Source organism: Glandiceps talaboti, chromosome 8, assembly GCF_964340395.1.
Source record: "Glandiceps talaboti chromosome 8, keGlaTala1.1, whole genome shotgun sequence".
Taxonomy (NCBI): domain Eukaryota; kingdom Metazoa; phylum Hemichordata; class Enteropneusta; family Spengelidae; genus Glandiceps; species Glandiceps talaboti.
The window spans coordinates 3,012,990-3,040,000 of NC_135556.1; the positions used below are offsets into that span (position 1 = coordinate 3,012,990).

The 27,011-nt window shown below is 38.0% G+C and overlaps 1 protein-coding gene across 1 annotated transcript in view; it reads left to right on the top strand.

Moving 5' to 3' along the window:
- LOC144438700 (arf-GAP with Rho-GAP domain, ANK repeat and PH domain-containing protein 2-like) overlaps window positions 1-27,011 on the top strand; it is an 82,383-nt gene that overhangs the window by 35,923 nt on the left and 19,449 nt on the right. The window contains exons 26-39 of the mRNA XM_078127846.1: window positions 3,427-3,529; window positions 4,032-4,067; window positions 5,659-5,706; window positions 6,772-6,883; window positions 7,596-7,674; window positions 8,461-8,533; window positions 9,061-9,151; window positions 9,594-9,806; window positions 11,615-11,717; window positions 17,206-17,290; window positions 18,728-18,889; window positions 19,290-19,355; window positions 24,415-24,526; window positions 25,220-25,338. Of these exons, the coding sequence (XP_077983972.1) occupies window positions 3,427-3,529; window positions 4,032-4,067; window positions 5,659-5,706; window positions 6,772-6,883; window positions 7,596-7,674; window positions 8,461-8,533; window positions 9,061-9,151; window positions 9,594-9,806; window positions 11,615-11,717; window positions 17,206-17,290; window positions 18,728-18,889; window positions 19,290-19,355; window positions 24,415-24,526; window positions 25,220-25,338 (1,402 nt within the window). The remainder of the gene's footprint in view (window positions 1-3,426; window positions 3,530-4,031; window positions 4,068-5,658; window positions 5,707-6,771; window positions 6,884-7,595; window positions 7,675-8,460; window positions 8,534-9,060; window positions 9,152-9,593; window positions 9,807-11,614; window positions 11,718-17,205; window positions 17,291-18,727; window positions 18,890-19,289; window positions 19,356-24,414; window positions 24,527-25,219; window positions 25,339-27,011) is intronic.

Below are 27,011 nucleotides of genomic sequence, written 5' to 3' on the forward strand. Positions count from 1 at the left end.
CATACTTACTTGGAGTGAATGGTAATATGTAGCATACTTACTTGGAGTGAATGGGTAATATGTAGCATACTTACTTGGAGTGAATGGGTAATATGTAGCATACTTACTTGGAGTGAATGGGTAATATGTAGCATACTTACGTGGAGTGAATGGGTAATATGTAGCATACTTACTTGGAATGAATGGGTAATATGTAGCATACTTACGTGGAGTGAATGGGTAATATGTAGCATACTTACTTGGAATGAATGGGTAATATGTAGCATACTTACTTGGAGTGAATGGTAATATGTAGCATACTTACTTGGAGTGAATGGGTAATATGTAGCATACTTACTTGGAGTGAATGGTAATATGTAGCATACTTACTTGGAGTGAATGGGTAATATGTAGCATACTTAGTTGGAGTGAATGGGTAATATGTAGCATACTTACTTGGAGTGAATGGGTAATATGTAGCATACTTACGTGGAGTGAATGGGTAATATGTAGCATACTTACTTGGAATGAATGGGTAATATGTAGCATACTTACTTAGAGTGAATGGGTAATACGTAGCATACTTACTTGGAATGAATGGGTAATATGTAGCATACTTACTTGGAGTGAATGGGTAATATGTAGCATACTTATACTTGGAGTGAATGGGTAATATGTAGCATACTTACTTGGAATGAATGGGTAATATGTAGCATACTTACTTGGAATGAATGGGTAATATATAGCATACTTACTTGGAGTGAATGGGTAATATGTAGCATACTTACTTGGAATGAATGGGTAATATGTAGCATACTTACTTGGAATGAATGGGTAATATGTAGCATACTTACTTGGAATGAATGGGTAATACGTAGCATACTTACTTGGAGTGAATGGGTAATATGTAGCATACTTACTTGGAATGAATGGGTAATATGTTGCATACTTACTTGGAGTGAATGGGTAATATGTAGCATACTTACTTGGAGTGAATGGGTAATATGTAGCATACTTACTTGGAGTGAATGGGTAATATGTAGCATACTTACTTGGAGTGAATGGGTAATATGTAGCATACTTACGTGGAGTGAATGGGTAATATGTAGCATACTTACTTGGAATGAATGGGTAATATGTAGCATACTTACTTGGAGTGAATGGGTAATATGTAGCATACTTACTTGGAGTGAATGGGTAATATGTAGCATACTTACTTGGAGTGAATGGGTAATATGTAGCATACTTACTTGGAGTGAATGGGTAATATGTAGCATACTTACTTGGAGTGAATGGGTAATATGTAGCATACTTACGTGGAGTGAATGGGTAATATGTAGCATACTTACTTGGAATGAATGGGTAATATGTAGCATACTTACACTTGGAGTGAATGGTAATATGTAGCATACTTACTTGGAGTGAATGGGTAATATGTAGCATACTTACTTGGAGTGAATGGGTAATATGTAGCATACTTACTTGGAGTGAATGGGTAATATGTAGCATACTTACTTGGAGTGAATGGGTAATATGTAGCATACTTACGTGGAGTGAATGGGTAATATGTAGCATACTTACTTGAAATGAATGGGTAATATGTAGCATACTTACTTAGAGTGAATGGGTAATACGTAGCATACTTACTTGGAATGAATGGGTAATATGTAGCATACTTACTTGGAGTGAATGAGTAATATGTAGCATACTTATACTTGGAGTGAATGGGTAATATGTAGCATACTTACTTGGAATGAATGGGTAATATGTAGCATACTTACTTGGAATGAATGGGTAATATATAGCATACTTACTTGGAGTGAATGGGTAATATGTAGCATACTTACTTGGAATGAATGGGTAATATGTAGCATACTTACTTGGAATGAATGGGTAATATGTAGCATACTTACTTGGAATGAATGGGTAATACGTAGCATACTTACTTGGAATGAATGGGTAATACGTAGCATACTTACTTGGAGTGAATGGGTAATATGTAGCATACTTACTTGGAATGAATGGGTAATATATTGCATACTTACTTGGAGTGAATGGGTAATATGTAGCATACTTACGTGGAGTGAATGGGTAATATGTAGCATACTTACTTGGAGTGAATGGGTAATATGTAGCATACTTACGTGGAGTGAATGGGTAATATGTAGCATACTTACTTGGAATGAATGGGTAATATGTAGCATACTTACTTGGAGTGAATGGGTAATATGTAGCATACTTACTTGGAGTGAATGGGTAATATGTAGCATACTTACTTGGAGTGAATGGGTAATATGTAGCATACTTACTTGGAGTGAATGGGTAATATGTAGCATACTTACTTGGAGTGAATGGGTAATATGTAGCATACTTACTTGGAGTGAATGGGTAATTGTAGCATACTTACTTGGAATGAATGGGTAATACGTAGCGTACTTACTTGGAATGAATGGGTAATACGTAGCGTACTTACTTGGAATGAATGGGTAATATGTAGCATACTGACGTGGAGTGAATGGGTAATACAGTATGTAGCATACTTACTTGGAATGAATGGTTAATATGTAGCATGTTTGCTTTAGTGAATAGGTAATATATAACCGATTTGCCTTGATTTTGGTATTGGCCTTGATCCAGGTAATTACACATGAGCCATTATAGTCACTCTTACAAGTAGCGTAATTAAAGCTATGGTTATATAATATTTGTTAACTCTACCTCCTTTAGCTTCCTTGTTGTTTATTACATGTATCAACATTGATCAACATACTTGTGATTTACAACTTGTTAAATATATTGATTCATGGTTTTAGTTTCTAGTAATTCTGTGTTATACCCTAAAAGTAGAGTGGTAACGTTTAAAGGGTTAAATCTTCTGTCACAGTAAAGATGGAGGCAGGGGAGATTGGATGATGTGTGGTTTGGGATGGATGGTGTGTGTGTGTGTGTGTGCGTGTGCGTGCCTGTCTGTCTGTCTGTCTGTCTCTGTGTGTGTATCTGTGTGGTGTAGGGTGCATGGGGGTATTGCTATGAGAATAAGGACTTAGCTTGCAATGTGTGGTTTGGGATGGGTGGGGGTGTTGCTAATGAAACTAAGGGTGTGTGTTTGTGTGTGTGTGTGTGTATGTGTATGTGTGTGTGGTGTAGGGATATTGCTAATGAAAACAAGGACTTAGCTTGCAATGTGTGGTTTGGGATGGATGGGGGTGTTGCTAATGATAGTAAGGGTGTGTGTGGTTTGGGGTGCATTGTCGCAGTGTGACATACATATACATGTAGTACAGATAGTGTTTGATAAATCGTCCCGTGACATACAACCTTTGTTTCCTACCATTACATTATGTAATGTTCAAATCTATTGTGTGTTGTTTAAGGTATTGAGAAGAATTTTACATTACATGCTCATTATTTTTTTCATAAAGTGTATTTTTTCATTTTCTATTGTAGGTATCCTTATTGCTTTGAGGTTGGTACACGTAGTGGTAGAACATATGTGTTTAGTGCAGACAAACAACCTGATAAACGCCGTTGGGTCTCTACAATTGCCAAGGTGTGTTGGAATGTGGCTGGTGTACAAACATCAGTACATGTGCTGTACTTGCTACTTTACCACGATAGACTTTAGCTTCACATAAGATCTGCCTTAGGTTCTTGACTGTACTGCAGTAGACGTTAGGTTGACATGAGATCTGCCTTATGTTATTCACTGTAGGATGGTAGACTAAGATCTGCCTTAGGTTATTCACTGTAGGCTGGTAGACTTTATCACATAAAATCTGCCTTTAATATGTTATTCACTGTGCTATGGTAGACTAAGATCTGCCTTACATTATTCACTGTAGGATGGTAGACTTTATCACATAAAATCTGCCTTAAATATGTTATTCACTGTACTATGGTAGACTAAGATCTGCCGTAGGTTATTCACTGTAGGATGGTAGACTTTGCCACTAGAAGGAAGCCAAACGAATGCTATTTTACAGTCTTTTATCAGGGCATGTATCAGGCTGTTGAGTTCAAATGTATAGTTATCAAACATTTCATTTCCACAGAGTATATCCCCAAAAGATGTATGGGACAAATTGGAGGTAAGTGCACAGTTTGACTCTGTAAGGTGATCAACGGCTATCTTACATGTACATTCTCTGTGTAAGATATACATTGACCATAAATTGCTTTAACTTACATAGTACATGTACATATCTGTAAGTTAAAGCAATTGATTTCAAGTGTATATATATATCTTAACCAATGTGATTCAGTTAAGCCAGCAAAACAATGACATATTGAACCTAAGGACTGTTTCTGTTACCTGGATTAATATGGTTCTGATCAGTAGAAACAATACTCCACACTTTACTGATCAGAAAACTTGCTGAGTAAGAATTTGGAAACTCTATAGTACCGACAACCGATGGTTTGATTTTTAGCACATTTGAACTGATAAGGTTCAGTATTAGTAGTGCTATATAGGCATGGTGTGCTGTCTGTCTGTCTGTCTGTCTGTCTGTCTGTCTGTCTGTCTGTCTGCGCACATGTGTGTGTGGACGACTTAAACTCAAAAACCTCAGGCTAATTGCCTTTAGTATGTGGTGGGGACATTACTTTTGGAGTTTAGTTTGGAAATAGTTCAAAGCAAATTGATTGCATCACAGGTATGTGATTGGGTAAAAAAAATGCCATTTTCGTTTTTAAAAAACTTAAACTCACAAACTACTGGGCAGATTGGTCTGAAATTTGGTGGGAACATTCTTAGGGGTGTGTAGATTAAAATTTGTTCATGACATGATGATTCTATCAGTAGTATGCAAATTAAGGCTAAAAATGTGTCTTTGTGGTCATAAATCTTCAATTCCAAAACTACCCAGCAGATTTGGCTGAAATTAACAGGCATTGCAGTAATTTCCCAGACAGCAACTTAATGATGTTGCCAGCTAATTAGTGTGCAATATTGAGAGTTTGATTGACAATTACTGAGCCACATGTTTATATTGTAACTGATGTCGCTGCATACTTTGGCCTTTCTTGTTTATTAGAACAGTGGTGTAGCACCACGGGTGAAGTCATAAAACTTTGTCCAGAAGAAACCATTTCATGTATTGGTTGTAAGTTGGCATAAACATATTTGTATTTGAAATTTGATGATATGTTTCTAGAAGTGCTATTCTGCAGATTTTGTTCAAAACATTTTGACACAATTGGCCATAGCAACCATGACCATGCCCTTAGAAACAACCAAATGCCACTTTATTTTGGGCAAATAATGACATCATCCGGTAGTAACCATTCAAAAAATGTATGCAAATGTCTTTAGCAACCATAACCATGCCCATAGCAAAAGCAAAACGATGGTATATTTCAAATATATTTCATATTCATATTTTAAATATATTTTATATATTGCATAGATAAGAACAGGGATTAATAGACAATTGAATGAACATTCAAAAATGTATGGGAATATGTCTAGCAACATCACCACACCCATAGCAACAGCCAAATGATCACTGTATTGCAAAGATAACAACAGTGCTGGATAGGCAACTGCATAATCAATCAGCAAATGAATTTATACCTAGCATGGATCAGCATGTGGATAAGCATTTATAAAAACTGTACATTTGTGCTACAATGCCATTGATGCTATTTTTTAAAGCCATTCTTTGAATTAATTTGCAGTATTTTGACAGAGCTGGTTACCTGTACTTCAAAGAGGGTGCTGCTAAGGTGAGTTGAATTCTTTTAATCTACTTGTAAATATTGTCATCCATAATAGCACTGAAGTAAAGATTTGCGGGTTGTCGGTGGCGAGTGGATAAACCACTTGCCTCTTACCACTGCATTCGAGGTTTGAACCCCATTCAGGGTTCAATTAAATTTACCACGCTGTAAGTAAGAAGAGTGTCATTCAGTTTGACTCTACCGAACAATGCAGGTTTTCCCCGGGTACTCCGGTTTCCTCCTGCATTAACACTGAACCCATGAGGGATGGCCCTCACTGGACTTTGAGTGTGTATATGCTTTAGAACAAATCCAGTATAAATAAAGATTATTATTAGTATTATTAGTCCCCGCCGGACGAAGTCCGGGACGGGGACTTATGGATTGGGTTTCGTCTTTCCGTCCATCCGTCCGTCCGTCCGTCCGTCCGTCCGCAGCAGCCGTTTCTTGGAGATGCATGGGCCGATTTTTTTCAAACTTGGTACAGGAGCAACATACAATGACATACATATGCACGTCAATTTGTTTCATGATACGATCCAATATGGCCGCCTAGCAGCCATTTTGTTTGCAAATTTTCCCTGTCTGAAGCCATAACTCAGACATGCTTGAACAGATCTCATTCAAAGTTGGTATTAGGACAGTGTTCTATGACATACATGTGCATATCCATTTTCGTCGCGATACGATCCCCCATACCCGACCCATCCTTTATTGTTGTAGGCATGTTCCATGTCCAACAAGCAGACACAACATATCTAAGTCTGTTTGATTTAGGTTCACAAGTGTTGTTGCGTGATCAGAGTAGTGATAATTCCTTAAAACCCAATCATAGCGGGGACTATGTCATTCTCAGTGACTTGTTATTATTATTATTATTACCACCACTACAATACCACCACCATTGCCACACTACCACCACTAGCAACACCATCATCACCACAAACACCACCACCACCGTCATCATCACCACCACCGTTATCATCACCGTCATCACCACTGCAACCCTTACCACCACAACCACCCCCACCATATCTGTTGTGGTAACTTCTGTACCATTGTGCTTTATAGCCCTGGCAGAAAAGCTGGTTTGTTTTGCATGGGAAGAAATTAATGTATTATTCAGTAGAGAAGAATGGTATGGATATAAGAGAAATGGATTTACGCAAACTAATGAGTATAAGTATGTATTCTGTTTATTTCATGTATTAGTGTTAGCCATGGTTCTGATGCTATGTATTCTGTTTATTTCATGTATTAGTGTTAGCCATAAATAAATAAAGGCAGCCTATGTATTGTTACATAACATACTTACATACTTGATACTATCGTATTTTCACTGCAGTGCAGTACTGAAAATATTGCATACCTTAAAGCAATGAGCATGCAATTATTGTTATGATGTACATGAATTCACAGGAATGTACAATAGATTTTATGATCTTTGTGGTTTTGGATAAAGAATACCATGTATTGGTAATAGAACCACTTAACATAGGACTCAGGAGTACTTGTGTGGGTACGCAAGGGTATTTGCATTTGTTATTGCAGTGTTTTCTAGTGCACTCTGCTCCAGAGAACACTGCTAGCACTCATGTGAATATCCAAAGTACACAACACATGGCACTGTTGTGTCATAGGTTACTTGTATAGTATAGGTGTCACCTCAAAGTAAGAATTTGTGATAGAGCCCAAGACTGATATTGTGCTACATTTATGATGAGCTGATAAAGAATTGAAACTTCTAACTCAAAGTCCAAAGAGCTACTGGGGTACATACGTAAATGGAATATTTTGTGGGACTGTCTTTTAACTTTGTGTATTAAATTACATTGTACAAGCTATGATGTTGTAACGATTCTAACAAAACAAAATATTTGTGTTTATTATTCAAGGTCAACAGTTAGATCAAAACAGACCATCTTCATCAGAGACTAACCAAATAATCAATATTGTAATGCCACCTGGATACACGTGAGTCACACATAAATACAATATTGTATGTAATGTGTAATTTGTATCAGTATATCTTGTACTGGTGTTTGTAGGTGTGTATGTGTATGTGTATGTGTATGTGTGTGTGTGTGTGTCCAGTGTGTGCACATGTGCCTGCATGTATGTTGCTGTGTGCATTGCTGTATGTATGTATGTATGTATGTATGTATGTATGTATGTATGTATGTATGCATGCGCGCGCGCGCGTGTGTGTGTGTGTGTGTGTGTGTGTGTGTGTGTGTGTGTGTGTGTTTGTTTGTTTGTTTGTTTGTTTATTTGTTGTGTTTGTTTCATTCAAACTTTTTCTCAAAACAGAATTTAACACCTTCATTTAGAATCTGTGCATTGGTAATATAGTATGTTAATGATCGTAGATGATTCCAATTTCCCCTGGATAAATGAATGTTGCTATGTGATTGGCAGAGAATACATTTAACATTATAGTATTTGCATCCTTTAATTAGTCTAAATACATACAGCTATGGAGCAAGAATAACCATGGTAACAAAACATGAAGATCACATGGTCCTGAGATCAGCCAGTTCAAAACAATATTTATTTACAATGAATTGTGGGAAATAAGTTTGAGGTCAAAAGGTCATTCAGACCACAGGATGACACATTGGTTGCAGTGTTTTTACAAAGTTTTACAATACAGACTCTGAAACACATGTAACAATATGAATGATATAAGTTGTCAATAGCATACCAAAATACTGTCATACTTTTGGTGAGTTTCTGTGTATTTCATTGTATATTTAACAGGGGTATGTACATAGGTGCTGAATCTAAACAAGAAAATGAAGGCTGGTATAATGCCATCAAGACACAAGCAGCAGTAAGATACATCTCATTTGTATGAGTAGTATAACTGTATTGTCTTTTTAGACACCAAGGAATGTTGTGAACGTATGATAGTATGTACATAGTATATTGACATGGAATTTGTCAAAGTGTAAAGACCACTTCAGTGAGTGTGAGAGAGAGAGAGAGAGAGAGAGAGAGAGAGAGAGAGAGAGAGAGAGAGAGAGAGAGAGAGAGAGAGAGAGAGAGAGAGAGAGAGAGAGAGAGAGAGAGAGAGAGAGAGAGAGAGAGAGAGAGAGAGAGAGAGAGAGAGAGAGAGAGACAGACAGACAGACAGACAGACAGACAGACAGACAGACAGACAGACAGACAGACAGACAGACAGACAGAGAGACAGAGACAGACAGACAGACAGACAGACAGAGACAGGAGAGAGAGAGACAGAGAGAGAAAGAGAGACAGAGAGAGAGAGACAGAGACAGAGAGGAGAGAGAGACAGAGAGAGAGAGATATGATATGATACAATCTAATCTAATCTAATCTAATCTAATCTTGTTATAGGGAAGTGGTAAAAATCTACATGAACAGCAGTTGACTGGGGATAACATTCCTGTACTGGTGGAACAATGTATTGAGTTTGTTGCCAGACATGGTAAGTTATAAAACAGATTGACAGTAATGTAGTATGTTAAATTTGTAACCAGACATGGTAAGTTATAAAACAGATTGACAGCAATGTACTATGTTAAATGTGTAACCAGACATGGTAAGTTATAAAACAGATTGACAGTAATGTAGTATGTTAAATTTGTAACCAGACATGGTAAGTTATAAAACAGATTGACAGCAATGTACTATGTTAAATTTGTAACCAGACATGGTAAGTTATAAAACAGATTGACAGCAATGTAGTATGTTAAATTTGTAACCAGGTATAGGAAAGTTGTATGTATGAAGTGAACACAACTGTGTATTATAACATGAACATAATTACAGTATGTAAAAGATGCAACTTGAAGTCAAAATGTCATTTGCACTGTAAAGAGACTGTGATTGAAATGTTTGTAGTAATCCTACAACATTGTTTTATAAAGGTATGAAAGAAGTAGGCATTTACAGAACAGCTGGTCAGGAAAGTAAGGTGGAAGGACTTCTACGTGACTTCAGTCAGGATGCAAGGGCAGTCAGGCTGGATTCAGGAAAGTACCCGTTAAATGAAGTTACCAATGCACTGAAAAGATTCTTCAGAAATCTACCTGAACCATTACTAACTAAAGCACTTTATCCCCAATGGATAGAGAAATCTGGTAAGGCATTTTATGGAATAAATTTATCAATGGAAAGTTTAGCATGAAACAGACAAGTAATATTAAAATTAGTGACATTTCTTGAGTACTGATTATGTTAATGAATCAATTAATTGTAGGGCTTTATCTTAGGACCAGAGTCTTTCAAATTATCATCACAATGACAGTTGATTCAAGTGTCTTTGAAATTATGTCTGGAAATTACAGAAACACAGTTGTAGGCAATGTAGAACTGTACCAGCCATAATTTGACAAGTCAAAACAGACACAAATTGACACAGTATAAATGTGGCATTGACAAGTTAACACAATGAGTGATAGCATGTTGACAGTTAGGACAGTCACACAGTGACTATAAATGTAATTGAGGTGCCATGGTTAGCCAGTACAGTCACACAGTGACTATAAATGTAATTGAGGTGCCATGGTTAGCCAGTACAGTCACACAGTGACTATAAATGTAATTGAGGTGCCATGGTTAGTCAGTACAGTCACACAGTGACTATAAATGTAATTGAGGTGCCATGGTTAGCCCGTACAGTCACACAGTGACTATAAATGTAATTAAGGTGCCATGGTTAGCCAGTACAGTCACACAGTGACTATAAATGTAATTGAGGTGCCATGGTTAGCCAGTACAGTCACACAGTGACTATAAATGTAATTGAGGTGCCATGGTTAGTCAGTACAGTCACACAGTGACTATAAATGTAATTGAGGTGCCATGGTTAGCCCGTACAGTCACACAGTGACTATAAATGTAATTGAGGTGCCATGGTTAGTCAGTACAGTCACACAGTGACTATAAATGTAATTGAGGTGCCATGGTTAGCCCGTACAGTCACACAGTGACTATAAATGTAATTGAGGTGCCATGGTTAGCCAGTACAGTCACACAGTGACTATAAATGTAATTGAGGTGCCATGGTTAGTCAGTACAGTCACACAGTGACTATAAATGTAATTGAGGTGCCATGGTTAGTCAGTACAGTCACACAGTGACTATAAATGTAATTGAGGTGCCATGGTTAGTCAGTACAGTCACACAGTGACTATAAATGTAATTGAGGTGCCATGGTTAGTCAGTACAGTCACACAGTGACTATAAATGTAATTGAGGTGCCATGGTTAGTCAGTACAGTCACACAGTGACTATAAATGTAATTGAGGTGCCATGGTTAGCCCGTACAGTCACACAGTGACTATAAATGTAATTGAGGTGCCATGGTTAGCCAGTACAGTCACACAGTGACTATAAATGTAATTGAGGTGCCATGGTTAGTCAGTACAGTCACACAGTGACTATAAATGTAATTGAGGTGCCATGGTTAGCCAGTACAGTCACACACTGACTATAAATGTAATTGAGGTGCCATGGTTAGCCAGTACAGTCACACAGTGACTATAAATGTAATTGAGGTGCCATGGTTAGTCAGTACAGTCACACAGTGACTATAAATGTAATTGAGGTGCCTTGGTTAGTCAGTACAGTCACACACTGACTATAAATGTAATTGAGGTGCCATGGTTAGCCAGTAATGTCACACAGTGACTATAAATGTAATTGAGGTGCCATGGTTAGTCAGTACAGTCACACAGTGACTATAAATGTAATTGAGGTGCCATGGTTAGTCAGTACAGTCACACAGTGACTATAAATGTAATTGAGGTGCCATGGTTAGCCAGTACAGTCACACAGTGACTATAAATGTAATTGAGGTGCCATGGTTAGCCAGTACAGTCACATAGTGACAAGTCAAAATATGAATAATTGATGTTTGCTAATACTAGAGATTTCTCCAACTTAGGTTATGAACATGATGCAAAACTTAAGTGGTTCCAGCACCTGATTGGTGAACTTTCTATAGTGAACAGGGAAACTTTGAAGAAGCTCATTGGCCACTTGAACAGGTATAAAAGAGTTGATTTGTCATCAATGAATGTACTACATTGTAGATTATCAAACATCATTAGTTACTGTTGTAAACATTTGTCACATTGATGGACTTTTACTGAAAGATAGCCATGTACTTTAATTGCTGTGATGTTGCGAGGTGTTTGACCCCAGGTTACACAGAAGTTCAAATTCTTTGACATCCCAGCCAATCTGATTAAAATCTGATGTGGAAATGCAGAAATACAGACTGCATTTAAATGAATTACCTGTGTTTCTTGTGCTCGGTGAATGAGTGCCTTCCCCACATTTGACGTCAGAATAGTTACTATTAAACATCTCACATTTTTAATGACAGTGTCAACAATTCAGCAAGCTGGAAGACTTTTTATAGACAAAGTCAACAAAATACCAACTGTTTTAGTTTATAAATCTAGCGTTAGCTATCATTTGAAAGCTATAGCAGAACCAGTCTAGCAATTTTTGTATTGATGTTCCTCACATTTCATCATATCACTCAAACAGTCAACACTGATGGGTAATAACTCAACAGTACAATGTATTCCCAAGTCAACACTGATGGGTAATGACTCAACAGTACAATGTATTCCCACGTCATCACTGATGGGTAATGACTCAACAGTACAATGTATTCCCAAGTCAACACTGATAGGTAATGACTCAACAGTACAATGTATTCCCAAGTCATCACTGATGGGTAATGACTCAACAGTACAATGTATTCCCAAGTCAACACTGATGGGTAATGACTCAACAGTACAATGTATTCCCAAGTCAACACTGATGGGTAATGACTCAACAGTACAATGTATTCCCACTTCAACACTGATGGGTAATGACTCAACAGTACAATGTATTCCCACGTCAACACTGATGGGTAATGACTCAACAGTACAATGTATTCCCACGTCAACACTGATGGGTAATGACTCAACAGTACAATGTATTCCCAAGTCAACACTGATGGGTAATGACTCAACAGTACAATGTATTCCCAAGTCAACACTGATGGGTAATGACTCAACAGTACAATGTATTCCCACGTCAACACTGATGGGTAATGACTCAACAGTACAATGTATTCCCACGTCAACACTGATGGGTAATGACTCAACAGTACAATGTATTCCCAAGTCAACACTGATGGGTAATGACTCGACAGTACAATGTATTCCCACTTCAACACTGATGGGTAATGACTCAACAGTACAATGTATTCCCACGTCAACACTGATGGGTAATGACTCAACAGTACAATGTATTCCCAAGTCAACACTGATGGGTAATGACTCAACAGTACAATGTATTCCCAAGTCAACACTGATGGGTAATGACTCAACAGTACAATGTATTCCCAAGTCATCACTGATGGGTAATGACTCAACAGTACAATGTATTCCCAAGTCAACACTGATAGGTAATGACTCAACAGTACAATGTATTCCCACGTCAACACTGATGGGTAATAACTCAACAGTACAATGTATTCCCAAGTCAACACTGATGGGTAATGACTCAACAGTACAATGTATTCCCACGTCAACACTGATGGGTAATGACTCAACAGTACAATGCATTCCCAAGTCAACACTGATGGGTAATGACTCAACAGTACAATGTATTCCCAAGTCAACACTGATAGGTAATGACTCAACAGTACAATGTATTCCCAAGTCATCACTGATGGGTAATGACTCAACAGTACAATGTATTCCCAAGTCATCACTGATGGGTAATGACTCAACAGTACAATGTATTCCCAAGTCAACACTGATAGGTAATGACTCAACAGTACAATGTATTCCCAAGTCATCACTGATGGGTAATGACTCAACAGTACAATGTATTCCCAAGTCAACACTGATGGGTAATGACTCAACAGTACAATGTATTCCCAAGTCAACACTGATGGGTAATGACTCAACAGTACAATGTATTCCCAAGTCAACACTGATGGGTAATGACTCAACAGTACAATGTATTCCCACTTCAACACTGATGGGTAATGACTCAACAGTACAATGTATTCCCAAGTCAACACTGATGGGTAATGACTCAACAGTACAATGTATTCCCATGTCAACACTGATGGGTAATGACTCAACAGTACAATGTATTCCCAAGTCAACACTGATGGGTAATGACTCAACAGTACAATGTATTCCCAAGTCAACACTGATGGGTAATGACTCAACAGTACAATGTATTCCCAAGTCAACACTGATGGGTAATGACTCAACAGTACAATGTATTCCCACGTCAACACTGATGGGTAATGACTCAACAGTAGAATGTATTCCCACGTCAACACTGATGGGTAATGACTCAACAGTACAATGTATTCCCACGTCAACACTGATGGGTAATGACTCAACAGTACAATGTATTCCCACGTCAACACTGATAGGTAATGACTCAACAGTACAATGTATTCCCACTTCAACACTGATGGGTAATAACTCAACAGTACAATGTATTCCCAAGTCAACACTGATGGGTAATGACTCAACAGTACAATGTATTCCCACGTCAACACTGATGGGTAATAACTCAACAGTACAATGTATTCCCACGTCAACACTGATGGGTAATAACTCAACAGTACAATGTATTCCCACGTCAACACTGATGGGTAATGACTCAACAGTACAATGTATTCCCACTTCAACACTGATGGGTAATGACTCAACAGTACAATGTATTCCCAAGTCAACACTGATGGGTAATGACTCAACAGTACAATGTATTCCCAAGTCAACACTGATGGGTAATGACTCAACAGTACAATGTATTCCCAAGTCAACACTGATGGGTAATGACTCAACAGTACAATGTATTCCCAAGTCAACACTGATGGGTAATGACTCAACAGTACAATGTATTCCCACGTCAACACTGATGGGTAATGACTCAACAGTACAATGTATTCCCAAGTCAACACTGATGGGTAATGACTCAACAGTACAATGTATTCCCAAGTCAACACTGATGGGTAATGACTCAACAGTACAATGTATTCCCACGTCAACACTGATGGGTAATGACTCAACAGTACAATGTATTCCCACGTCAACACTGATGGGTAATGACTCAACAGTACAATGTATTCCCACGTCAACACTGATAGGTAATGACTCAACAGTACAATGTATTCCCACGTCAACACTGATGGGTAATGACTCAACAGTACAATGTATTCCCAAGTCAACACTGATGGGTAATAACTCAACAGTACAATGTATTCCCAAGTCAACACTGATGGGTAATGACTCAACAGTACAATGTATTCCCACGTCAACACTGATGGGTAATGACTCAACAGTACAATGCATTCCCAAGTCAACACTGATGGGTAATGACTCAACAGTACAATGTATTCCCAAGTCAACACTGATGGGTAATGACTCAACAGTACAATGCATTCCCAAGTCAACACTGATGGGTAATGACTCAACAGTACAATGTATTCCCAAGTCAACACTGATGGGTAATGACTCAACAGTACAATGTATTCCCAAGTCAACACTGATGGGTAATGACTCAACAGTACAATGTATTCCCACTTCAACACTGATGGGTAATGACTCAACAGTACAATGTATTCCCAAGTCAACACTGATGGGTAATGACTCAACAGTACAATGTATTCCAATTCAGATTTTAATCAGATTGACATGACATGTCACTTTTGATATTGCAAGTTTTGAGCAGTGGTAGACGTCATTTGTAAATCTTAAATATTCTATTTTATGACATTTTATCTGAATACATGTCTATATATACAAAGTACAAATCCAACCAGTAAACTGTCCACAAAAACCTTCCTTCCACAAACTTCAAACTAATATCCTTTCATAGTTGCCATAGCTTGGCATGTACACCCAAACATAGTTGCCATAGCTTGGCATGTACACCCAAACATAGTTGCCATAGCTTGGCATGTACACCCAAACATAGTTGCCATAGCTTGGCATGTACACCCAAACATAGTTGCCATAGCTTGGCATGTACACCCAAACATAGTTGCATAGCTTGGCATGTACACCCAAACATAGTTGCCATAGCTTGGCATGTACACCCAAACATAGTTGCCTTAGCTTGGCATGTACACCCAAACATAGTTGCCATAGCTTGGCATGTACTCCCAAACATAGTTGCCATAGCTTGGCATGTACACCCAAACATAGTTGCCATAGCTTGGCATGTACACCCAAACATAGTTGCCATAGCTTGGCATGTACACCCAAACATAGTTGCCATAGCTTGGCATGTACACCCAAACATAGTTGCCATAGCTTGGCATGTACACCCAAACATAGTTGCCATAGCTTGGCATGTACACCCAAACATAGCTGCCATAGCTTGGCATGTACACCCAAACATAGCTGCCATAGCTTGGCATGTACACCCAAACATAGTTGCCATAGCTTGGCATGTACACCCAAACATAGTTGCCATAGCTTGGCATGTACACCCAAACATAGTTGCCATAGCTTGGCATGTACACCCAAACATAGTTGCCATAGCTTGGCATGTACACCCAAACATAGTTGCCATAGCTTGGCATGTACACCCAAACATAGTTGCCATAGCTTGGCATGTACACCCAAACATAGTTGCCATAGCTTGGCATGTACACCCAAACATAGTTGCCATAGCTTGGCATGTACACCCAAACATAGTTGCCATAGCTTGGCATGTACACCCAAACATAGTTGCCATAGCATGGCATGTACACCCAAACATAGTTGCCATAGCTTGGCATGTACACCCAAACATAGTTGCCATAGCTTGGCATGTACACCCAAACATAGTTGCCATAGCTTGGCATGTACACCCAAACATAGCTGCCATAGCTTGGCATGTACACCCAAACATAGTTGCCATAGCTTGGCATGTACACCCAAACATAGTTGCCATAGCTTGGCATGTACACCCAAACATAGCTGCCATAGCTTGGCATGTACACCCAAACATAGTTGCCATAGCTTGGCATGTACACCCAAACATAGTTGCCATAGCTTGGCATGTACACCCAAACATAGTTGCCATAGCTTGGCATGTACACCCAAACATAGTTGCCATATAGCTTGGCATGTACACCCAAACATAGTTGCCATAGCTTGGCATGTACACCCAAACATAGTTGCCATAGCTTGGCATGTACACCCAAACATAGTTACCATAGCTTGGCATGTACACCCAAACATAGTTGCCATAGCTTGGCATGTACACCCAAACATAGTTGCCATAGCTTGGCATGTACACCCAAACATAGTTGCCATAGCTTGGCATGTACACCCAAACATAGTTGCCATAGCATGGCATGTACACCCAAACATAGTTGCCATAGCTTGGCATGTACACCCAAACATAGTTGCCATAGATTGACATGTGCATCTAAGTATGTTACTGGTATGTTGTCCACTCACAATAAATCCCAAGATTCCTTGTGATATGATGTATTTAAACATTGTCTTACAGGGTGGCTGAGTACAAGGATGAAAATAAAATGACAGTTGCTAACCTAGCTGCTGTGTGGGGTCCAACGCTGATGGGCAATATCTCAGTAAGTATTATATGGATTGGAGTCTAATGTTGTGTGGGGTCAACTCTGATGGGCAGTATCTCAGTAAGTATTACATGGATTGGAGTCTAATGTTGTGTGGGGTCCAACTCTGATGGGCAATATCTCAGTAAGTATTATATGGATTGGAGTCTAATGTTGTGTGGGGTCCAACTCTGATGGGCAATATCTCAGTAAGTATTATATGGATTGGAGTCTAATGTTGTGTGGGGTCAACTCTGATGGGTAATATCTCAGTAAGTATTATATGGATTGGAGTCTAATGTTGTGTGGGGTCCAACTCTGATGGGCAATATCTCAGTAAGTATTATATGGATTGGAGTCTAATGTTGTGTGGGGTCCAACTCTGATGGGCAATATCTCAGTAAGTATTACATGGATTGGAGTCTAATGTTGTGTGGGGTCCAACTCTGATGGGCAATATCTCAGTAAGTATTACATGGATTGGAGTCTAATGTTGTGTGGGGTCCAACTCTGATGGGCAATATCTCAGTAAGTATTACATGGATTGGAGTCTAATGTTGTGTGGGGTCCAACTCTGATGGGCAATATCTCAGTAAGTATTATATGGATTGGAGTCTAATGTTGTGTGGGGTCCAACTCTGATGGGCAATATCTCAGTAAGTATTATATGGATTGGAGTCTAATGTTGTGTGGGGTCCAACTCTGATGGGCAATATCTCAGTAAGTATTATATGGATTGGAGTCTAATGTTGTGTGGGGTCCAACTCTGATGGGCAATATCTCAGTAAGTATTACATGGATTGGAGTCTAATGTTGTGTGGGGTCCAACTCTGATGGGCAATATCTCAGTAAGTATTATATGGATTGGAGTCTAATGTTGTGTGGGGTCCAACTCTGATGGGCAATATCTCAGTAAGTATTACATGGATTGGAGTCTAATGTTGTGTGGGGTCCAACTCTGATGGGCAATATCTCAGTAAGTATTACATGGATTGGAGTCTAATGTTGTGTGGGGTCCAACTCTGATGGGCAATATCTCAGTAAGTATTACATGGATTGGAGTCTAATGTTGTGTGGGGTCCAACTCTGATGGGCAATATCTCAGTAAGTATTACATGGATTGGAGTCTAATGTTGTGTGGGGTCCAACTCTGATGGGCAATATCTCAGTAAGTATTACATGGATTGGAGTCTAATGTTGTGTGGGGTCCAACTCTGATGGGCAATATCTCAGTAAGTATTACATGGATTGGAGTCTAATGTTGTGTTAAGTACATGTCTTTGAATGTAAGTCCTGAAGAGTTCTGTTCAGGAACTAAAAAAATTGCTATGATAATTAGAGACCATCCTTTAATTGTTAAGTTATAAAAATTGAAGGATTTATTATTTTTATTTTTCAAAACTGTCTAAAGTTTAATAAGGATAGGTTAATTCAAGTGCTTGTTATTGTTTGCAGAATGCTGGTGATGGTTTTGGTCAAACAAATAAAGAGATTGCCATAATTGGAGAAATCATAACATTTTATGAATGGTTGTTTAATATTACCAAAGAAGAAAAACTGAAAGAAGAACAATTATCAGCTGCAGAAGCAAAGTTTCAACAAGTCGCTCAACACAAGGTAATGTATCTTTTGTAGATAGAGTATTGCTGACTTTTAGTTCCTGAATGGGGAGATATAACAATGGGCTCTGTCTGTCCATCCATCTGCCCGTAATACGTTATTTCTCAGACATGCAATATCCAATTTCCTTCAAACCTGGCAAGGTGACATGTCATATGGGTCATTAATTGCCTGTCACTAGTTTTGCGACATATGCAAATATGACCGAATGTTGGCATAATTGTAGTTAAAAATCAATGTTTACAGCATAAATCAAAAACTGTAATACATACAGACTCCATTCAAGTGTCTACCCCAGTAAATGTTACAACACATTGGAGTATGATTTCACATTCAGATTTTTGATGAAGGTACCAGTCAAACTTGAATACTTATAATAATCATTCTCTTATTTCAGAGAACGGCTACTTCTATGATGTTGATTGGTGCCGATATTGAAGGCCAAAAACAGATCAACATTGGGGTGAGTACACTACTTGGGGTCCAAGTCTCCTGCAGACATATTGTTTCCTATACTGTCAAACTCTACGGGGGGAGGGGGTGTTACACTCCTCTTCACTTGAGTTCTGTAACATACAGTACACAGTGTTGCTGAAGAACTTCCTTCTTTATGATAATCTTGCTGTTGTAGTTGTACCACACACAGTATCACTGCAGCATTGTATCATATGATTACTGTCGTAGCATACTATACACAGTATCACTGCAGCATTGTATGATATGATTACTGTTGTAGTTGCACCACACACAGTATCACTGCAGCATTGTATCATATGATTACTATTGTAGCATACCATACACAGTATCACTGCAGCAGTGTATCATATGATTACTGTTGTAGCATACCATACACAGTATCACTGCAGCATTGTATCATATGATTACTATTGTAGCATACCGTACACAGTATCACTGCAGCATTGTATCATATGATTACTATTGTAGCATACCGTACACAGTATCACTGCAGCAGTGTATCATATGATTACTATTGTAGCATACCGTACACAGTATCACTGCAGCATTGTATCATATGATTACTATTGTACCATACCGTACACAGTATCACTGCAGCATTGTATCATATGATTACTATTGTACCATACCATACACAGTATCACTGCAGCATTGTATCAGATGATTACTGTCGTAGCATACCATACACAGTATCACTGCAGCATTGTATCAGATGATTACTGTTGTAGCATACCGTACACAGTATCACTGCAGCATTGTATCATATGATTACTATTGTAGCATACCGTACACAGTATCACTGCAGCATTGTATCATATGATTACTATTGTACCATACCGTACACAGTATCACTGCAGCATTGTATCATATGATTACTATTGTACCATACCATACACAGTATCACTGCAGCATTGTATCAGATGATTACTGTCGTAGCATACCATACACAGTATCACTGCAGCATTGTATCAGATGATTACTGTTGTAGCATACCGTACACAGTATCACTGCAGCATTGTATCATATGATTACTGTTGTAGCATACCGTACACAGTATCACTGCAGCATTGTATCATATGATTACTATTGTAGCATACCGTAAACAGTATTACTGCAGCATTGTATCATATGATTACTGTTGTAGCATACCGTACACGGTATCACTGCAGCATTGTATCATATGATTACTGTTGTAGCATACCATACACAGTATCACTGCAGCATTGTATCAGATGATTACTGTCATAGCATACTGTACACAGTATCACTGCAGCATTGTATCATATGATTACTGTCGTAGCATACCATACACAGTATTACTACAGCATTGTATCATATGATTACTATTGTAGCATACCACACACAGTATCACTGCAGCATTGTATCATATGATTACTGTTGTAGCATACCATACACAGTATCACTGCAGCAGTGTATCATATGATTACTGTTGTAGCATACCACACACAGTATCACTGCAGCATTGTATCATATGATTGCTGTTGTAGCATACCATACACAGTATCACTGCAGCATTGTATCATATGATTACTGTCATAGCATACCATACACAGTATCACTGCAGCAGTGTATCATATGATTACTGTTGTAGCATACCACACACAGTATCACTGCAGCATTGTATCAGATGATTACTGTTGTAGCATACCGTACACAGTATCACTGCAGCATTGTATCATATGATTACTATTGTAGCATACCGTAAACAGTATCACTGCAGCAGTGTATCATATGATTACTATTGTAGCATACCATACACAGTATCACTGCAGCAGTGTATCATATGATTACTGTCATAGCATACTATACACAGTATCACTGCAGCATTGTATCATATGATTACTGTTGTAGTTGTACCACACACAATATCACTGCAGCATTGTATCATATGATTACTATTGTAGCATACCGTACACAGTATCACTGCAGCATTGTATCATATGATTACTGTCATAGCATACCATACACAGTATCACTGCAGCAGTGTATCATATGATTACTGTTGTAGCATACCACACACAGTATCACTGCAGCATTGTATCAGATGATTACTGTTGTAGCATACCGTACACAGTATCACTGCAGCATTGTATCATATGATTACTATTGTAGCATACCATACACAGTATCACTGCAGCAGTGTATCATATGATTACTATTGTAGCATACCGTACACAGTATCACTGCAGCAGTGTATCATATGATTACTGTTGTAGCATACCATACACAGTATCACTGCAGCATTGTATCATATGATTACTATTGTAGCATACCGTACACAGTATCACTGCAGCATTGTATCATATGATTACTATTGTAGCATACTATACACAGTATCACTGCAGCATTGTATCATATGATTACTGTCGTAGCATACCGTACACAGTATCACTGCAGCAGTGTATCATATGATTACTGTCATAGCATACTATACACAGTATCACTGCAGCATTGTATCATATGATTACTGTTGTAGTTGTACCACACACAGTATCACTGCAGCATTGTATCATATGATTACTATTGTAGCATACCGTACACAGTATCACTGCAGCATTGTATCATATGATTACTGTCATAGCATACCATACACAGTATTACTGCAGCGTTGTATCAGATGATTACTGTCGTAGCATACCGTACACAGTATCACTGCAGCATTGTATCATATGATTACTGTCATAGCATACCATACACAGTATCACTGCAGCATTGTATCATATGATTACTGTCATAGCATACCATACACAGTATCACTGCAGCATTGTATCATATGATTACTATTGTAGCATACCGTACACAGTATCACTGCAGCATTGTATCATATGATTACTATTGTAGCATACCGTACACAGTATCACTGCAGCATTGTATCATATGATTACTGTCGTAGCATACCGTACACAGTATCACTGCAGCATTGTATCATATGATTACTATTGTAGCATACCACACACAGTATTACAGCAGCATTGTATCATATGATTGCTGTTGTAGCATACCGTACACAGTATTACTGCAGCATTGTATCATATGATTACTATTGTAGCATACCGTACACAGTATCACTGCAGCATTGTATCATATGATTACTATTGTAGCATACTATACACAGTATCACTGCAGCATTGTATCAGATGATTACTGTCATAGCATACTGTACACAGTATCACTGCAGCATTGTATCATATGATTACTGTCGTAGCATACCATACACAGTATTACTACAGCATTGTATCATATGATTACTATTGTAGCATACCACACACAGTATCACTGCAGCATTGTATCATATGATTACTGTCGTAGCATACTATACACAGTATCACTGCAGCATTGTATCATATGATTACTGTTGTAGTTGTACCACACACAGTATCACTGCAGCATTGTATCATATGATTACTATTGTAGCATACCGTACACAGTATCACTGCAGCATTGTATCATATGATTACTGTTGTAGTTGTACCACACACAGTATCACTGCAGCAGTGTATCATATGATTACTGTCGTAGCATACTATACACAGTATCACTGCAGCATTGTATCATATGATTACTGTTGTAGTTGTACCACACACAGTATCACTGCAGCATTGTATCATATGATTACTATTGTAGCATACCGTACACAGTATCACTGCAGCAGTGTATCATATGATTACTGTTGTAGCATACCATACACAGTATCACTGCAGCATTGTATCATATGATTACTATTGTAGCATACCGTACACAGTATCACTGCAGCATTGTATCATATGATTACTATTGTAGCATACTATACACAGTATCACTGCAGCATTGTATCATATGATTACTATTGTAGCATACCGTACACAGTATCACTGCAGCAGTGTATCATATGATTACTGTTGTAGCATACCGTACACAGTATCACTGCAGCATTGTATCATATGATTACTGTCATAGCATACCATACACAGTATTACTGCAGCGTTGTATCAGATGATTACTGTCGTAGCATACCGTACACAGTATCACTGCAGCATTGTATCATATGATTACTGTCATAGCATACCATACACAGTATCACTGCAGCATTGTATCATATGATTACTGTCATAGCATACCATACACAGTATCACTGCAGCATTGTATCATATGATTACTATTGTAGCATACCGTACACAGTATCACTGCAGCATTGTATCATATGATTACTATTGTAGCATACCGTACACAGTATCACTGCAGCATTGTATCATATGATTACTGTCGTAGCATACCGTACACAGTATCACTGCAGCATTGTATCATATGATTACTATTGTAGCATACCACACACAGTATTACTGCAGCATTGTATCATATGATTGCTGTTGTAGCATACCGTACACAGTATTACTGCAGCATTGTATCATATGATTACTATTGTAGCATACCACACACAGTATTACTGCAGCATTGTATCATATGATTACTATTGTAGCATACCACACACAGTATTACTGCAGCATTGTATCATATGATTGCTGTTGTAGCATACTATACACAGTATCACTGCAGCATTGTATCATATGATTACTATTGTAGCATACTATACACAGTATCACTGCAGCATTGTATCAGATGATTACTGTCATAGCATACTGTACACAGTATCACTGCAGCATTGTATCAGATGATTACTGTCATAGCATACCATACACAGTATCACTGCAGCATTGTATCAGATGATTACTGTTGTAGCATACCATACACAGTATCACTGCAGCATTGTGTCAGATGATTACTGTTGTAGCATACATGTACCTTACACAATAGGACTGCAGTTGTAGCATACTTTACACAGTATTACTGTTACATTTATTTGCAGGAGCATTGCAGCCTTAAGATTGCAGCTGCTGTTTGCTACATCCTCATGATTGTATGTGCTCACTATGTTGCTATTGCTATCATGTCACTCTTTATATACTGCAGTACTTATGTGCTCATTTGTAAATGGATCTGTCTTTAAAAGCTACAGTATATGGTAACATGTATCTGTTGTATCATAGGTTGAAGGACGTACAACAGCAGATGAATTTTTAAAGAATGTGATAACTAATCACCACTTGGATACCAGTAAAGAGTATGCAGTCTTTGAAGTCCTTCACAAAGGTGAACTGGGTGAGTTGATATTGCTTGAGATTACAACCTTATCTTGCCTGAATGAGTTTGCTGTTATTATGGTTCCTATTTCAATGGGCTCCATCTGTCTGTCCATCCGTCTGTCCATCCATCCGTAACACGTCATTTCTCAGACATACAACATCTGATTTCTTTCAAACCTGGTACAAAGGTGACATGTCACATGGGATATATGTGTGTCATTGTGTTTAGAAACATATGCAAATTTGACCGAACGACAGCCATATTTGTAGTTAAAAATCATTTTGTGCAGCATAATTCAAAAACTGTAGTTAGAGAGACCATTCAAGTGTCTACCCCTTGTTTTCAGGTACAACCTTTCTTTTAAGACCTAGCCCTTCAGGGTCAATCTTCAAAATCCAGCCACTTTGTGCCTATCCCAGACACTTTTATTTATTTGCTGCCAGTTTCTGTTAAACAATGTCAATAGGTAATATAGAAGAAAAATACATGTATACCCAATGTTGAATTTTAGTGTTCATATCACTTTTTACTGAATGGTGGCCATATTGGGAGTAATAGATCAATATATTACTGCATAACTCAAAAACTGCAATACATAGAGACTCCATTCACATACAATTATAAGTATTTGAGGAGAGTGTCTTTTTTTAAAATATTGTGCTGTGCTAGTGGTAGGTAATGATGTCACATGTAACTTTGTTTGTACAGAGAGACCATTACATGGCAGTGAGAAGGTGTTGGGAGTTGTAACAAGCTGGGCATCAGAAAAGGACCATAAAGCAGCTGACAATACACTATCTGTGAAGACTAACAATTTAAAGTCTATGGTAAGTCAGTTAATACACTATCTGTGAAGACTTACAATTTAAAATCTATGATAAGTCAAATAATTGTGAAGCGCTTTGAGCACAGCGTGGGAAAGCACTATATAAGAACCCAACATTATTATTATTATTATTATTATTATTATTAAATAATACACTGTCTGAAAACTTACAATTTAACCCTTTCACCACCACTTGCCTCATGGGATTGTTTGTTCTCCACCAGCCCCCTCACTGACATAATGTGAGAGTGAGTGTGGTGTAATCAAACTGATATAAAAATACTTAGAGTTGCTTATTTTTGAAAAATAAGGTATCATTTGAATGGAAAATAAATTTTCTACATCATAGTTGCAAATACATACATTCAAATATCACATACACAACCGAAATATGGATTAAAGTAACAAAATATTAATAAAACAAACACTGGTTGTTTATTTATTGACATATCACAAATAAACAAAATATTTATATTACAAACAAAATTCAAAGTACCAACATTCATGTTCTTACAAAACTTCTGTATACTGACTAAATGGTCAAAATCGGCGAAAATTTGTCAGAAAATGTTATTTTCAGTCGTATTAAATTTGAACGAAAATAATTAACGGCCTAATAATCCGAATACGACGCAATAGTCGGCCCCCGCACCGGCAATGAAGGGTAAAAAATATCTGAAGTCGTCGCCCCAATACCTTCAGAAAAATCAGTTTGTGTAATTATATATCATTGTTTGACAGAACAACAAAAAATTATCACCAAATTTATGCTCAAAATCAGTAAAAAATGCCCACAAGTTGGTAGTATACGAGTCCGAATCGGGACGACAAAGTGGCGCTTTTTGCCGACATGCTTACCCACAAAAGCAAATATGCAGTCGGGACTTTGAAGTTACGTTGCGATAATCTGATCCTTCCATATACTGCATCGAGTTCACTCAGCCATCTCCTTGTATAAAACATCGTATTCATAGTAAAATTGAGTGGAAATTTCTACGAAAAGCACCTTTATTTACATTGCAAACGATGTTAGGGGAGACAGATTTTGCTTCGCCGATGTTGAAATTTGAATTTTACATTGAAAAACGCACGTAAAAAATCCGATCGGAAAATCGCCAACATCAAGCGTAAGTTTCCCTCCACTGACCTCTACACAGTGAGCTAATACAAATACAAGTCATTATTGAGCCGTAACAATAAGAAATAAAACCAAAATAATCCATGATATAGCCAAAAATTACCCCTGGAACGTTAGCATGGGCGTCGGCACGGTCACAAGATTGCGTAAATTTGAACGACATTCAAAAATTCAACCATAAACTGCCGTCGGCAGCTCATACGGCCTTAGCGGGAATTTGATGCTTACACACAAGTACAATGTGTTCCCACAGCTAAATACTTGTATTCAACGATGTATTTCGAGTCAAATTCTGTCGAAATATCCAAAGATAGTGACATAATTTATATCGTAGACCATGTTATGAGAGCCGTTAATTACTTCCGCCATGTTGAAATTCGATTTTGTGAGCGAAAAACGCACATAAAATTACGATCGCTCGTCATTTGGATCGTACTCCCGATATCGTTCACTGTCATGCTTTCAAAATGGCAGTGTAGATAAACAAGGCTAATACGCATGTGTGGAACTAGTTATGGCAGCAATTTTTGCAGCAA